This window comes from Drosophila hydei, unplaced genomic scaffold, assembly GCF_003285905.1.
Source record: "Drosophila hydei strain 15085-1641.00,03,60 unplaced genomic scaffold, DhydRS2 tig00008114-arrow-pilon, whole genome shotgun sequence".
Taxonomy (NCBI): Eukaryota; Metazoa; Arthropoda; class Insecta; order Diptera; family Drosophilidae; genus Drosophila; species Drosophila hydei.
In genome coordinates, this window is record NW_022045827.1 from 3569348 (window position 1) to 3580275 (window position 10928).

The window sequence follows — 10928 nt, forward strand, 5'->3', positions numbered from 1 at the left end:
GGATGATGACATTTTGCTGCTCGCAATCTTTTGAGTTGTTTTTAAATTATTGCCACAGATTAAGAAGCTAAAGAGAACATGTTTATGAAAGGTAAACTTGATATAAAATAGGCTTTTAAAAATAGAAAAAAAAACGGAAAATAATTCTAATGTTTATTTAATTAAGCTTAAGGTCTTTCTTTCTAGCCAACGCTGAGTCAGAGCCACATTTGTTGTGGCTTATTAAATAGCTGTCATGGCAACCGCAATTCCCAGTACCCAAGACCCGGCGACCCAGCGACCGGAAGGCAGAGCGTAACCAAAATTGAGCCCTAGACGCAGGCCACAACAAAGCGAAAGGATTTCTCAAATTAAAACTCATCAACGAAATAAAGGCAAAAGAAATCGAAATAAAAATAAATCAAGGTAGGTACAAATTATGGGAATAGAAAAATTAGAAGAGCTGCAGACGAAATAAAAAAAATATAGCAGCAGCAGAAGGAACCACTAAAAAACATTAGCAGGCAGCAAAGAGCAGAAGCAACAGCAGCAGTAGGAGATGGCAGCGGGGCGTGGCGGTCAAGGAATGACACGCATCCGGTTTTAAAATTCCAGCCCAACCGAGCACAAGTTGAAGAAGACGAAGCAGAGCAGCCAAGCAGCGAGAAGCAGGAGGGCAGCTGCCCAAAGGAATTCAAACACTTGAAATTAAGAGCAGAGCAAAACAAGGCCTTTTTGGTTGGGTGTCCCCGCCAAATGACGCCAGCTGCGACGTCGGCAGCGACGCTGGCCACATTGGAGCTGCAATATTTTCGTGCCGTCTCGCTCTATCGTCGGCGCAGCTACGAGCAATGCGCCGAGGTGTGCAACGCGCTGCTCCAAGCGGGCCACGACAACAATGTCCAAATCTTTGCCAAACATGAGCAACAGCAGCAGCAGGAAGAGGCGCAGCAAGAGCAGCAGCAGACGGAGCACGAGTCGAGCCAGAGCTATAAATACGGTAGCCATTTGCAGCGAATTGGCCCGCGGCGAAGACGCGGCGAAGCGGCAAAGGATGGCGGCACAGGCCAGCCCGTGGCATCCATAATGCCCACTTGGCTGATGGAAGGCGTCTGGCAGCTAAAGATGCGCGCTCTGACGCAGCGCGTCTACTTGGATGATCTCGAGGTGGATGATGCGGACGATGGGGGTAAGCGAAACGAGTGGCACGTTGCAATATATAAGCACAAAGAAACTGTTAAAGAAAACACAGTCTTGTGGAGAAGGCGGAGTAGTGGATCAAAGCTTTGCTAACTATAGGATTTGTGTATTGGAATTTTGTACTTTATATATTACTATATATACTACTATATATACTACTATATACTACTATATAATACTATATACTACTATTTATGCTACTATTTATACTACTATATATACTACTATATATACTACTATATATACTACTATATATACTACTATATACTACTATATATACTACTATTTATTCTACTATATACTGAATAGCATGAATAGCATTGAAGGCATCCACTATGATATAGTTTTGCTTATATTAGAGGAGATCCTCTAATACGTCAAACTTAGTTTTAAATTTAATATATATTTACTAACAAGAAAGATCTCCATACATAACACTTATCAACCGATTTTTTAAGGGAGTGTCGATTTAGTAGTATATATCATAGTAAACAGAAATTCTGTTTTTAATTTTATTACTTGTGTTTTACCCTTTGGCTGATATTTCCTATATCCAACATATGATGGTGTAGTCCCTTGAGTTATACAAGCTGTTCCGCTATTGATCATAAGTTTTTTAACAAGTGAATAACGGAACAATTGAGCAAGCGCGCCGCTCTCTATCATTTTCACATACCCTATATAATATGGAGGCTAACAAAAGTTGCCTTAGTTGACTTAGACTAGGATCTAGAATTTCCATGACTCGACTCAGTTACCTGCACATGGCGTAGCATGTCAAGCAGAAGACTTCCTTTTTGTCAAATATCTATTTTAATTAGCTCTAACGCTCTCGTCTCTTCCAACGCCCAGTCAATGAGGAGGTGGAGTTTGAGCGCATTGCAACGGCAGCGCGACCCGGCACCAGCATCAAGACGGCCTTTCAGCCGCGTCCCAGCACCAGTCAGCGACGTGCAACGGCTCTGAGCCATTCCAGCGGCAGCACACGTCCCGGCTCGGGAGTGACGCGTCCGGGCACGGCTATCAGTCGACCGGGTTCCTCGCTGGGCGCACGTCCCGCCTCGAGATGTGGCACAGCGTCGCGGGTGCGCGCCACCTCAGCGGCAGCCTTCAATGTGGGCGATGCGACGGCCGCGCTGTATCAGGCTTCACGGCTAAATCCCACTATCTATGCGGAAAGAGAGGCGATTGTGAAGGCGCTATTCCAGTTCCTTTACTACCACGAGGCTGATGTGCAGAAAGCGCATTCGCTCTGCGAGGCGGTGCTCGATGTGCAGCGGCAGCGACCAGGACTGACAGCCCTAGCCACGCCTGCGGATGCCGCCCGTACGGATTGGTGGTGGCAGCAGCAGCTGGGCCGCTGTCTGCTGGCTCTGCACTATCCACGTCGTGCCGAGAGCCATCTGCAGCAATCGCTGGCCGCATTTCCGCATCCAGATACGTATCTCCTGCTTTCACGACTGTATCAGAGGCTGCGTCAGCCGGAGCGATCGCTGGTGCTCATTGGCCAGGCAGTGGAGCGACAACCATTCGATGTAACCTACAGGCTGGAGCAGGCACGCGTTCACGCAGCCATGTCACAGCAGGAGGATGCACTGCAGCTGTATCGCCTGGCCGCCCGACTGCAGCCCATCAATGTGGAGGCGTTGGCCAGCATCGCCGTCGGCTATTTCTACGACAACAATCCGGAGATGTCGCTGATGTACTATAGACGCATCCTGTCCCTAGGCGTCCACACCTCGGAGCTGTACTGCAATATAGCTCTCTGCTGTCTATATGGCGGTCAGATTGATCTGGTGCTGCCTTGCTTTCAGCGCGCTTTGCTGATGGCCACGCAGCCGGAGCAGAAGGCAGACATTTGGTACAATCTCAGCTTTGTGGCGTTGGTCAGTATGATAAACAACCAAATACCCTTTATTTATAGCAAATGGATAAACAGAGGGATAAAGTGAAGAGGGTGAAGGGAGTTCATATAGAGCAGGAAAGTATTTTGAAGAAACGATCATTTTTCGCCAATTTCTATGTTATCGATAAATATCGTTCACGTTCCTTGTGCATACTTTGCATATAATAAGATATAAAAAATCACATTTATAGCAGGATTGGGCTTACGACATAGAATCGATAACATTTTCTTGTCCCAGAAATCGATAACTATTGCTTTGAACCAGCTTTTTCACATAGACAGGATAGGCAAAAGTTAAATTGTATTATTTTGTATGAGATTTTCTCACGTTTTATCCAAATCGATATTTATCGATATTAAGTCCCCACACTAATGACATATGAGATGTTCCAAGTGAATTCAATTTCTTGTAGTTGTTAACTAGTTGATCAATATCGACTAGAGCTGTCTATGTTCTCATTACTAATCTCTTATATATTTTTGTAGACATCTGGCGACTTCAACCTGGCCAAACGCTGCCTGCAATTGTGCCTCACTTCCGACGCTCGCGACGGATCTGCTCTGAACAATTTGGCTGTGCTGGCTGCTCATGGCGGGGACATTATGGGTGCCAAGTCTTATTTGAATGCGGCCAAGGATGTGCTGCCCGATGCGGGCGAAGTGACCGCCAATCTGCAGTACATGGATCTCAACTACAAGCTTTAGATTTGAGTTTATTTTGCACAGAAATAAATCTATTAACAGAAACCCAATCAGGGCCTTTGAAGCCACTCATAGATGGTGCTGAGACCCACCTTGGTCACCGCACTGGCCTCTACAATGGTCACCTGTTGCCGTATCTGTTTCTGTAGCTTGGACATTTGCAGCATGAGCAAAGCCTCGTTGCGCATCTGGCGATAGGAATAGTCCATTTTCGTCAGCACGAGGAGTATTTTAACCTTTTGCAGACGTGGTTCCGTGAGAATCGAATAGAAGAGTACGCCTGTAATTAAATCTATTGTGAATGGGTATTTGGTCTTGTTTGTTCTACGCACCCGCAGCTGAGATCTGACACAGGTTAGAGGCATCCACCACATAGACGAGCTTTTTAACATCTTCAAAGTATTGGCTTTGACGCCACAAAGGCGCCATGCTGCCTCCAATTTCTAGCACCTGTATGAACTTAGGCAGGTGTTTGCTGCCACGCGACGTGGCTACGGCATCTGTTGTTGGCGGCGGTGGTTTGTGTCTGTCGGCATTTGCTGACTTTTCAGGAAAATAAATGCGAAAGATGCCTGTACCAATTGTTGGCATCGAATAGCTCGTCTCATCTATAGAGTCTGGCTCCTGGAGGGCCTTGAGCAGATGCGTTTTTCCTGCACGCTTTGGTCCAAGGCAAATGCAAGACATCAGGTCTACTATATTTTTGATTAATTGATTTCATTTATCGATTCAACAACTAAATTAGCCTGGCAACTGTTTTAAAAAAAAGCGTTATATTTTACTGCATCGCCATCTGTTGTCTTGCATAGTATACTGTATATTCCCTGCATTTTAATTTCGATAGTTTCAGTGCAGTACAAAAATACAAATTTTAAGTGTCTTAGCTGCGATAGTTTCAGTGTTGAACAGCGCGTTTTAGTTAATAAACGCCGACTCACTCGGTTAACGTATAGCTGTCTAAAATTCAAATTTGTACATTTTTGTGCTAATTTTTATTTTGTAAATGTATAAAAATTGTGAAAAGTTTAAACAATTTCAATAATACAATATTTTTAACTTAACTTTACGCTAGCCAGTAAACGCAACTCAACCGTTGAGCAACTATTCTTCAACAGTTGACTCTATAAACATATGTTTTTCGAAACAAGAAAAACAGCTTAAGAAAAATAAAGAATTTTATTTGACTGCCGCGAAATGAGCATATTTGAAACAAAAAACAATAAATGTGGATTCCAGAAACAGTTTGCGTTGGACATAAATGGTAATAACACAGAATTCGTATTTCACGAGTTCGAAAACAAATGGATGCTGCTGATCACGCAGCTGGGCAAGTTGCCGGCGTTTTACAACGTAGCATTCGATGTCAAGCGTGACCACAGAGTGTTGCCCTATGCGCACGGCCCAGTGGACGACCCGCAATTTCACGTCTCGGTGCCAGTGACAATGACCTGCCTTATGGGCGTCGACTCCGATGAGATACGCGGCGGTATACAGTTTCTAGTCAACAAGACGGCGATCAACAAGTGTCCCACAGAGCTGATCATCGCATTGGGCCTAAAGAAAGTCGAGTCAGAGGATCTAAGAGCCATAGCCAAGGTGTTGGAAAATGGCATATTTTAAGCGCTGCACTGGATACCGTTTAAACCCAATAAAAATTACAAAAAATCTTGAAATCACTTTAAAGTAAACATTTGTATTTCCTCGCGTTTGTACATTAAAACGTGTACGAAAGTGGGGAGAGTAAAAACCTTACTTCACATACACGGCGGATGTTGTTGCTCCTGTACGTTATTTGTTGCAGTAGTTCGTGCTGCTGCTGCTGCTGCAGTTTAATCGAACAGACCGAAGCCCATGTCGTCGTCGGAGACATCAGACTCCTCTTCCTTCTTCTTCTCCTCCTTCTTGGACTCAGCAGCGGGTGCGGCGGCAGCGGCAGGTGCAGCAGCACCGCCAGCTGGTGCAGCTCCAACACCGGAGCCAATGTTGGTGATCAAGTCCTTGACATTGATGCCCTCCAACGCCTTGGCAAACAGACCGGGCCAGTAGGGTTCCACCTCAACATTGGCGGCCTTCAAAATGGTAGAGATTTTCTCGCCCTACAAATAATGCCAAATGAGAAATACAATTAGCAATCACTCTAAAATATATATATATGAAGCTGCATGCATATATCTGCAGATTAAAAGTTGGGATTGTCGCTGATTTTGCAGATTTGTTTTGATCTCAATTTTCAACAACTTACAGTGACGGCGACATCATCATCAACCAGGATGAGGGAAGCGTAGACGCATGCGAGCTCAGCTTTTGTCGACATTGTTAAACTGTTTGCTTAATTAATAATTGGTGCAAGTTGCCAAAAATTAATGTTTTTATAATAATCGGCCTTAGCTCGCAAGAGAACAAGCACACGGAACAGAATCCTAAACCGGAAAGAACGATTGGTGTTAAGTTGGTCGCGCCTTAAAGTGTTTTGTATAGGTTCGCTGTGAATGGTAATGTTTTCACTTACCAACACTACTATAAAATGTAAACAATATACCTATCGATTAACCGGTAAACAAAAAACGCGCTAAAAATGGAAGATATAGATATTAAACGAGAAAATGAATCTATAATAGATGAAAAGCCAAAAATAGTACAGAAGGAAGAGTCTGTGTGCATTGATAGCATTAGCTCGTTACAGGAACTTGGACCGTTTATTGCTGCCCGCGAAAATAGTAAAAATACAGTTTATTTAAGTGATGTTCCAACAATATGCAAGGATCAGCCCTGCATGTTGGGCGTCGACGAGGCGGGCCGCGGTCCTGTGCTGGGGCCCATGGTATACGGAATTGCCTACTGTCCGCTGGATAGTAAAAATGCTTTGGTTGATTTGGGCTGCGCGGACTCCAAACAATTAACAGAGGAAAAACGCGATATCATATTTAACGATATCAACACTCTGGAGTATGCCAACAGCTGCATTGGCTGGGCTGTGGAAATCATTTCGCCAAATGTTATCAGCAACAGCATGTACCGACGCAGCAAGTGCTCGCTAAACGAGGTATCCATGGATTCTGCCATGGGCCTTATACAACATGCAATCGATGCGGGTGTCAACATAGCTGAGGTCTACGTGGACACTGTGGGTCCACCGGAGAAGTATCAAGAGAAGCTGCTCAAACGGTTTCCAAACTTTAAAATAACTGTTGCCAAAAAGGCCGACTCCACTTATCCGATTGTCTCGGCGGCCAGTATTTGCGCCAAGGTAACCCGTGATCATGCTCTAAAGGTTTGGCAGTTTCCCGAGGGATTGGTCATTAAGGACAATGCGTTTGGCAGTGGCTATCCCGGCGATCCGGTCACCAAACGTTTCCTCACTGAGAACATTGATTTGGTATTCGGCTTTCCGCGTCTGGTGAGGTTCAGTTGGTCAACGGCAGAGAATGCGCTGGCCGATAAGGCCTACGAAATGGAGTTCGATGAGCCTGATACGGAAAAACCCAAGTATGCGGGCGCAAAGCTGACTAAGTTCTTCAAGGGTACCACCAAAACAGGCGAAGTAAAGCGCGAGGAATGCCGCTTCTTCAAACAGTGTCATTTAGACAATGTCACGGATTTTTAAATTATTTATCACAAGTTATTTATAATTAAACAATATGCTCAATAAACATAGGATTAAGAGAGACAAAATCTATTTGCCATATTTATCTTTGATTAACCACATTCCTTGAAATAGGCAGCACGTTTTCCTTAAGACAGACAGTCCGGCCAGCAGCAATTGACTGTAATTGATAGCACTGCATGAGCCCTATTTTCTCATTAAAATAAATTCTCGATTTCCTTAGTTTTGGAGCTTTAATTAATTATAGCTGCTGTTAACGCCATTCTTTATAATTATAATCGTTTACACACTACGTTGGGATCCAGTTACACTGTTCGAATGTAAGCGTAAATCGGGTTGTCATCCATTTAAACTTGGATCCGTTTCCGTTTACCGGCAACTAACTAAACATTTGTTTGCATGCATTTTATATGCTTAGGTCTAAGGATAAAAGGTTATTCAATTAAGACTTAATTGGGACTGGACCATTATACTGCGCTGATGTATAGAAAATAACAAAATGCATCGTGTTATACTAAACGGGGTTCTTTCTGTATAAAAACTTAGAAACATATGGAGCTTACGGCTAAATTAAAAGCGCATTTCCTGCAGCTGGTTGCGAATGTGGCGCAAACTCTGTTTACGACGCCCACGAGCGATAATTCCAGAACACAGAAACGATATTGACTTGAAATTGGAGGTCGAGGGAAACTCATTGAGGGATCGCGGATAGAACATTAAAGTAGACATTCGAAACAGAAGCAAGAAACACATTAGAATTTAAGCTTCAATATACATAACTTAAATGGTGCTGAGAGCTGCTGGAGGCTGTATCAAATGTGATTGCTGTGGATCAGAACTTTCTCAGATCGAGGACAAAAACGCTGCCATCGGATGCACTGGCGCCCACTTTAGTGCCCTTGGAGTTCCAGCACACTTCGAAAATGCCACCAGTTCCCTTATAGCTGTGCACCAACTGTCCGGTCTGAGTGCTCCAGATGTGCACACACTTATCAAAGCTGCCCGAGGCCAGATGCTTGCCATCCGGACTGAAGGCCACCGAATAGACGGGTTCTGTATGCTTCGTTAGCGTGTGTATGCAGCTGCCACGCTCAACGTCCCACAGACGAACCGTCGAATCGAACGAAGCCGACGCGAGAATAAGATTCGTGTTGGGATTGTTGGTACCGGGCCCGGTGGGTGACCATTTTATCGTGTATATCTCCTTGGAATGCGCTTGCAGATCATGACAGCAACGATCACGCGTCATACTCCAGATCTTAAGTGTCATGTCGTCAGAGCAGGAAGCCAATAGCTGACCCTGCGGACACCATTTGATTGCATTCACCTCGTTCGTGTGGCCGCGGAACGTTTTTATGGGCTCGTTCATACCCAGCCGGCATACGTGTATTCGCTGATCTGTGCTGCACGATGCAAACGATTGGTTCGATTGCCAATCAACGTCCAGTGCAGGGGCACTATGGAACGCAAACTGTTGTGTGCACTGGCCCGTGGATGCGTCCCAGATAATTGTTGTTTTATCGACGCCTGCAGACAAAATGTAATTTCCGCATTTGTTCCATTTAAGTGCGAAGATGGGTCCCTTGTGTTGGCCCAATGTGGATGCCAATCGGCCATCCGTCTTCCAAATGCGTGCATAGCCATCGTAACTTCCCGTGGCCAGAAGAGAGCCGTCGCACTACACAAAATAATTAAATTTGATATATGGTAATGTCAGTGTTGCAAGTCGAACGAATGTTAATGATAATTTCTCGATAGCCAAGCGACTTTCTGATCGGCTATCGATATCATTAGACTATCCAATTGACTACTTACATTCCAGTCCAACGAAGTTACATCTTTATTGCTGGGCACCTCAGCGCCACCTTTCTGTATGCAATGTCGCAACACCAACTGACTTGAGTTGGCATTCGCATCGGACATGTCCCAAATGCGTGCAGTGCTGTCGCCAGAGCCACTGGCTAACAGATCTCGGCTGGGATTCCAGGCGCAGATGAACACTTCACTCTCGTGGCCACGCAGCACACGCGCCTTCGATTCAGGTATCTCAATGTTCTGATCAATGTCCATCGCTTCCACAACGGTGCTGCCAGGTGTGCCAGTGCTACCGCCACCGCCGCCACCGGCACCACCACTACCGCCGCCGCCACCTCCTCCGCTACCTGATGTCGTACTACTGGGTACTGCAGTTTGAGCGGTCGTTGGGCAGGTGGTCTGCACATTATTTCCCTGAGCGCCCACTCGTGCTGTCGCTGCACCTCCTGCACCACTAGGTGCCTTGGCACCCGTTGCTGAAGCGCCTGCAGCTGTTGCACCGGTTTCCGCATTGGAGGCTGCGGGAGCAGCGGGCGTAACACCTGTCGCTGGCTGTTCCACGCTGCTGGAATTACTACTGTTGCCATTTGTGGACGTGGATGACGCAGCATCATCTGTGCTCGTTGTATTTGGATAGGCCGTATTGCTGGCTGCTCCCGATTCATTGACGCCCGTCTTTTTGTTAGCGCCAGGAGCTCCGGCGGCACTTTCAGCGTTCGCGCTGGCCGCAGTTGTCGCCGAGTTTGCTGCAGTGCCGGCAGATGTTCCGCTTGCATTATTATTGCCACTAGTGGTGGCATTGCTGTTAGATGTGGTATTGCCACTGGAGTCCACCTCACTGGTGTCGGCGCTGCTGCCGGTAGGTGTGCTGGTGCCCGTGCTGGCATTGGCTCCCTTGCCAGTGGTATTTGCAGCCGTATTACCTGTGCCCGGCTCAATTTTAATCTCAGTTTTTGCATTGCTGTTTGCATTTGCGTTGGCTGGCGTATTGTTATCTACTGCACCCGGTTTGCACGGCTCTGTTTTGACTATTGGCTTGAGCGGCTTCAGTTCTGGCATGGCGGCATCTATCAAACTAAGTCCTTCAATGGGTCTCGCCACCTCACCATCTTCACCCACACTCCACTCCACCTCTGCGTAGAGCAGACCCTTCTGCAGTATGGTAAGCAGGCCAGCTGGAGGCACTATGGCTCCATTAAGGTTACTTTGTGAGATGTGAGACTCGATGCCAAACACATACGCTGAATGCAGAAAGCCTGATAGTAAGGGTATCGGGGGTTATGTTCAATCGGCGTCTTTTAAAAGTTCTCTTCAGACTCACCTGACTCCTGCAGATATCGGAAAACTAGAAAGTTTACCTCGTCGCTGGAAAAACTCATGTTGGAACGTTTTGGCAAACACGCCGACTACCTCCACTGCGGCTCTGGATGCTGTTTCGTATTGATTTGCTAAAAACTTGCAATTCGGTAGCCAGTTTTATGACGGCTGCGTTGATTCTGATGAAAAGACGGCGCTGGCAGTACGTAACACATGCGTAATCGCTTGTAAACAGTTACGTTATATTGTTTGCAGTTGTTGGACTCTCCGCGGTTCGCTTAATGCACTTTAAAATGTAAGAGCATTATATTTATCTGCTTGATGTCAAAAAAAAAGCGTAGATTACTACAAATAGTCGGACGACCACTCGCATATGCAACGCTGTAGCGAAAAATGGCGGAGTTG

General features: G+C 45.8%; 6 protein-coding genes across 9 annotated transcripts; 3 read left to right on the top strand and 3 right to left on the bottom strand.

The window, feature by feature from the left end:
- Nucleotides 1-3841, top strand: LOC111599088 (tetratricopeptide repeat protein 8). 4 transcript variants are annotated; one of them, XM_023314627.2, is made up of 5 exons: nt 1-91; nt 167-405; nt 469-1168; nt 2032-3065; nt 3572-3841. In XM_023314627.2, the coding sequence occupies exons 3-5, from the start codon at nt 736-738 to the stop codon at nt 3788-3790; spliced, it is 1686 nt and encodes a 561-aa protein (XP_023170395.2). In that variant the 5' UTR covers nt 1-91; nt 167-405; nt 469-735; the 3' UTR covers nt 3791-3841. The 4 variants fall into 4 exon arrangements, with proteins under 4 accessions (XP_023170395.2, XP_023170396.2, XP_023170392.2 ...); XM_023314628.2 differs by having other exon boundaries at nt 2-91; nt 187-405; XM_023314624.2 differs by lacking the exon at nt 1-91 and having other exon boundaries at nt 133-405.
- LOC111599090 (ADP-ribosylation factor-like protein 16) lies at nt 3791-4576 on the bottom strand. The gene is made up of 2 exons (XM_023314630.2): nt 4120-4576; nt 3791-4067 (listed from the first exon to the last, which is right to left on the bottom strand). Exons 1-2 carry the CDS (start codon nt 4472-4474, stop codon nt 3838-3840), a joined length of 585 nt encoding a protein of 194 aa, XP_023170398.1. The 5' UTR covers nt 4475-4576; the 3' UTR covers nt 3791-3837.
- A 140-nt stretch (nt 4577-4716) lies between these two features.
- LOC111599091 lies at nt 4717-5427 on the top strand. The gene has a single exon (XM_023314631.2). It carries the CDS (start codon nt 4982-4984, stop codon nt 5405-5407), a length of 426 nt encoding a protein of 141 aa, XP_023170399.1. The 5' UTR covers nt 4717-4981; the 3' UTR covers nt 5408-5427.
- Nucleotides 5428-5460: 33 nt separating this feature from the next.
- LOC111599092 (60S acidic ribosomal protein P1) lies at nt 5461-6228 on the bottom strand. Its single transcript, XM_023314632.2, has 2 exons — nt 6030-6228; nt 5461-5883 (listed from the first exon to the last, which is right to left on the bottom strand). The coding sequence occupies exons 1-2, from the start codon at nt 6099-6101 to the stop codon at nt 5617-5619; spliced, it is 339 nt and encodes a 112-aa protein (XP_023170400.1). The 5' UTR covers nt 6102-6228; the 3' UTR covers nt 5461-5616.
- Nucleotides 6229-6283: 55 nt separating this feature from the next.
- Nucleotides 6284-7448, top strand: LOC111599089 (ribonuclease H2 subunit A). The gene has a single exon (XM_023314629.2). It carries the CDS (start codon nt 6363-6365, stop codon nt 7389-7391), a length of 1029 nt encoding a protein of 342 aa, XP_023170397.2. The 5' UTR covers nt 6284-6362; the 3' UTR covers nt 7392-7448.
- A 143-nt stretch (nt 7449-7591) lies between these two features.
- LOC111599043 (F-box-like/WD repeat-containing protein ebi) lies at nt 7592-10927 on the bottom strand. Its single transcript, XM_023314559.2, has 3 exons — nt 10528-10927; nt 9207-10462; nt 7592-9069 (listed from the first exon to the last, which is right to left on the bottom strand). Exons 1-3 carry the CDS (start codon nt 10583-10585, stop codon nt 8224-8226), a joined length of 2160 nt encoding a protein of 719 aa, XP_023170327.2. The 5' UTR covers nt 10586-10927; the 3' UTR covers nt 7592-8223.
- Nucleotide 10928: the final 1 nt, after the last annotated feature.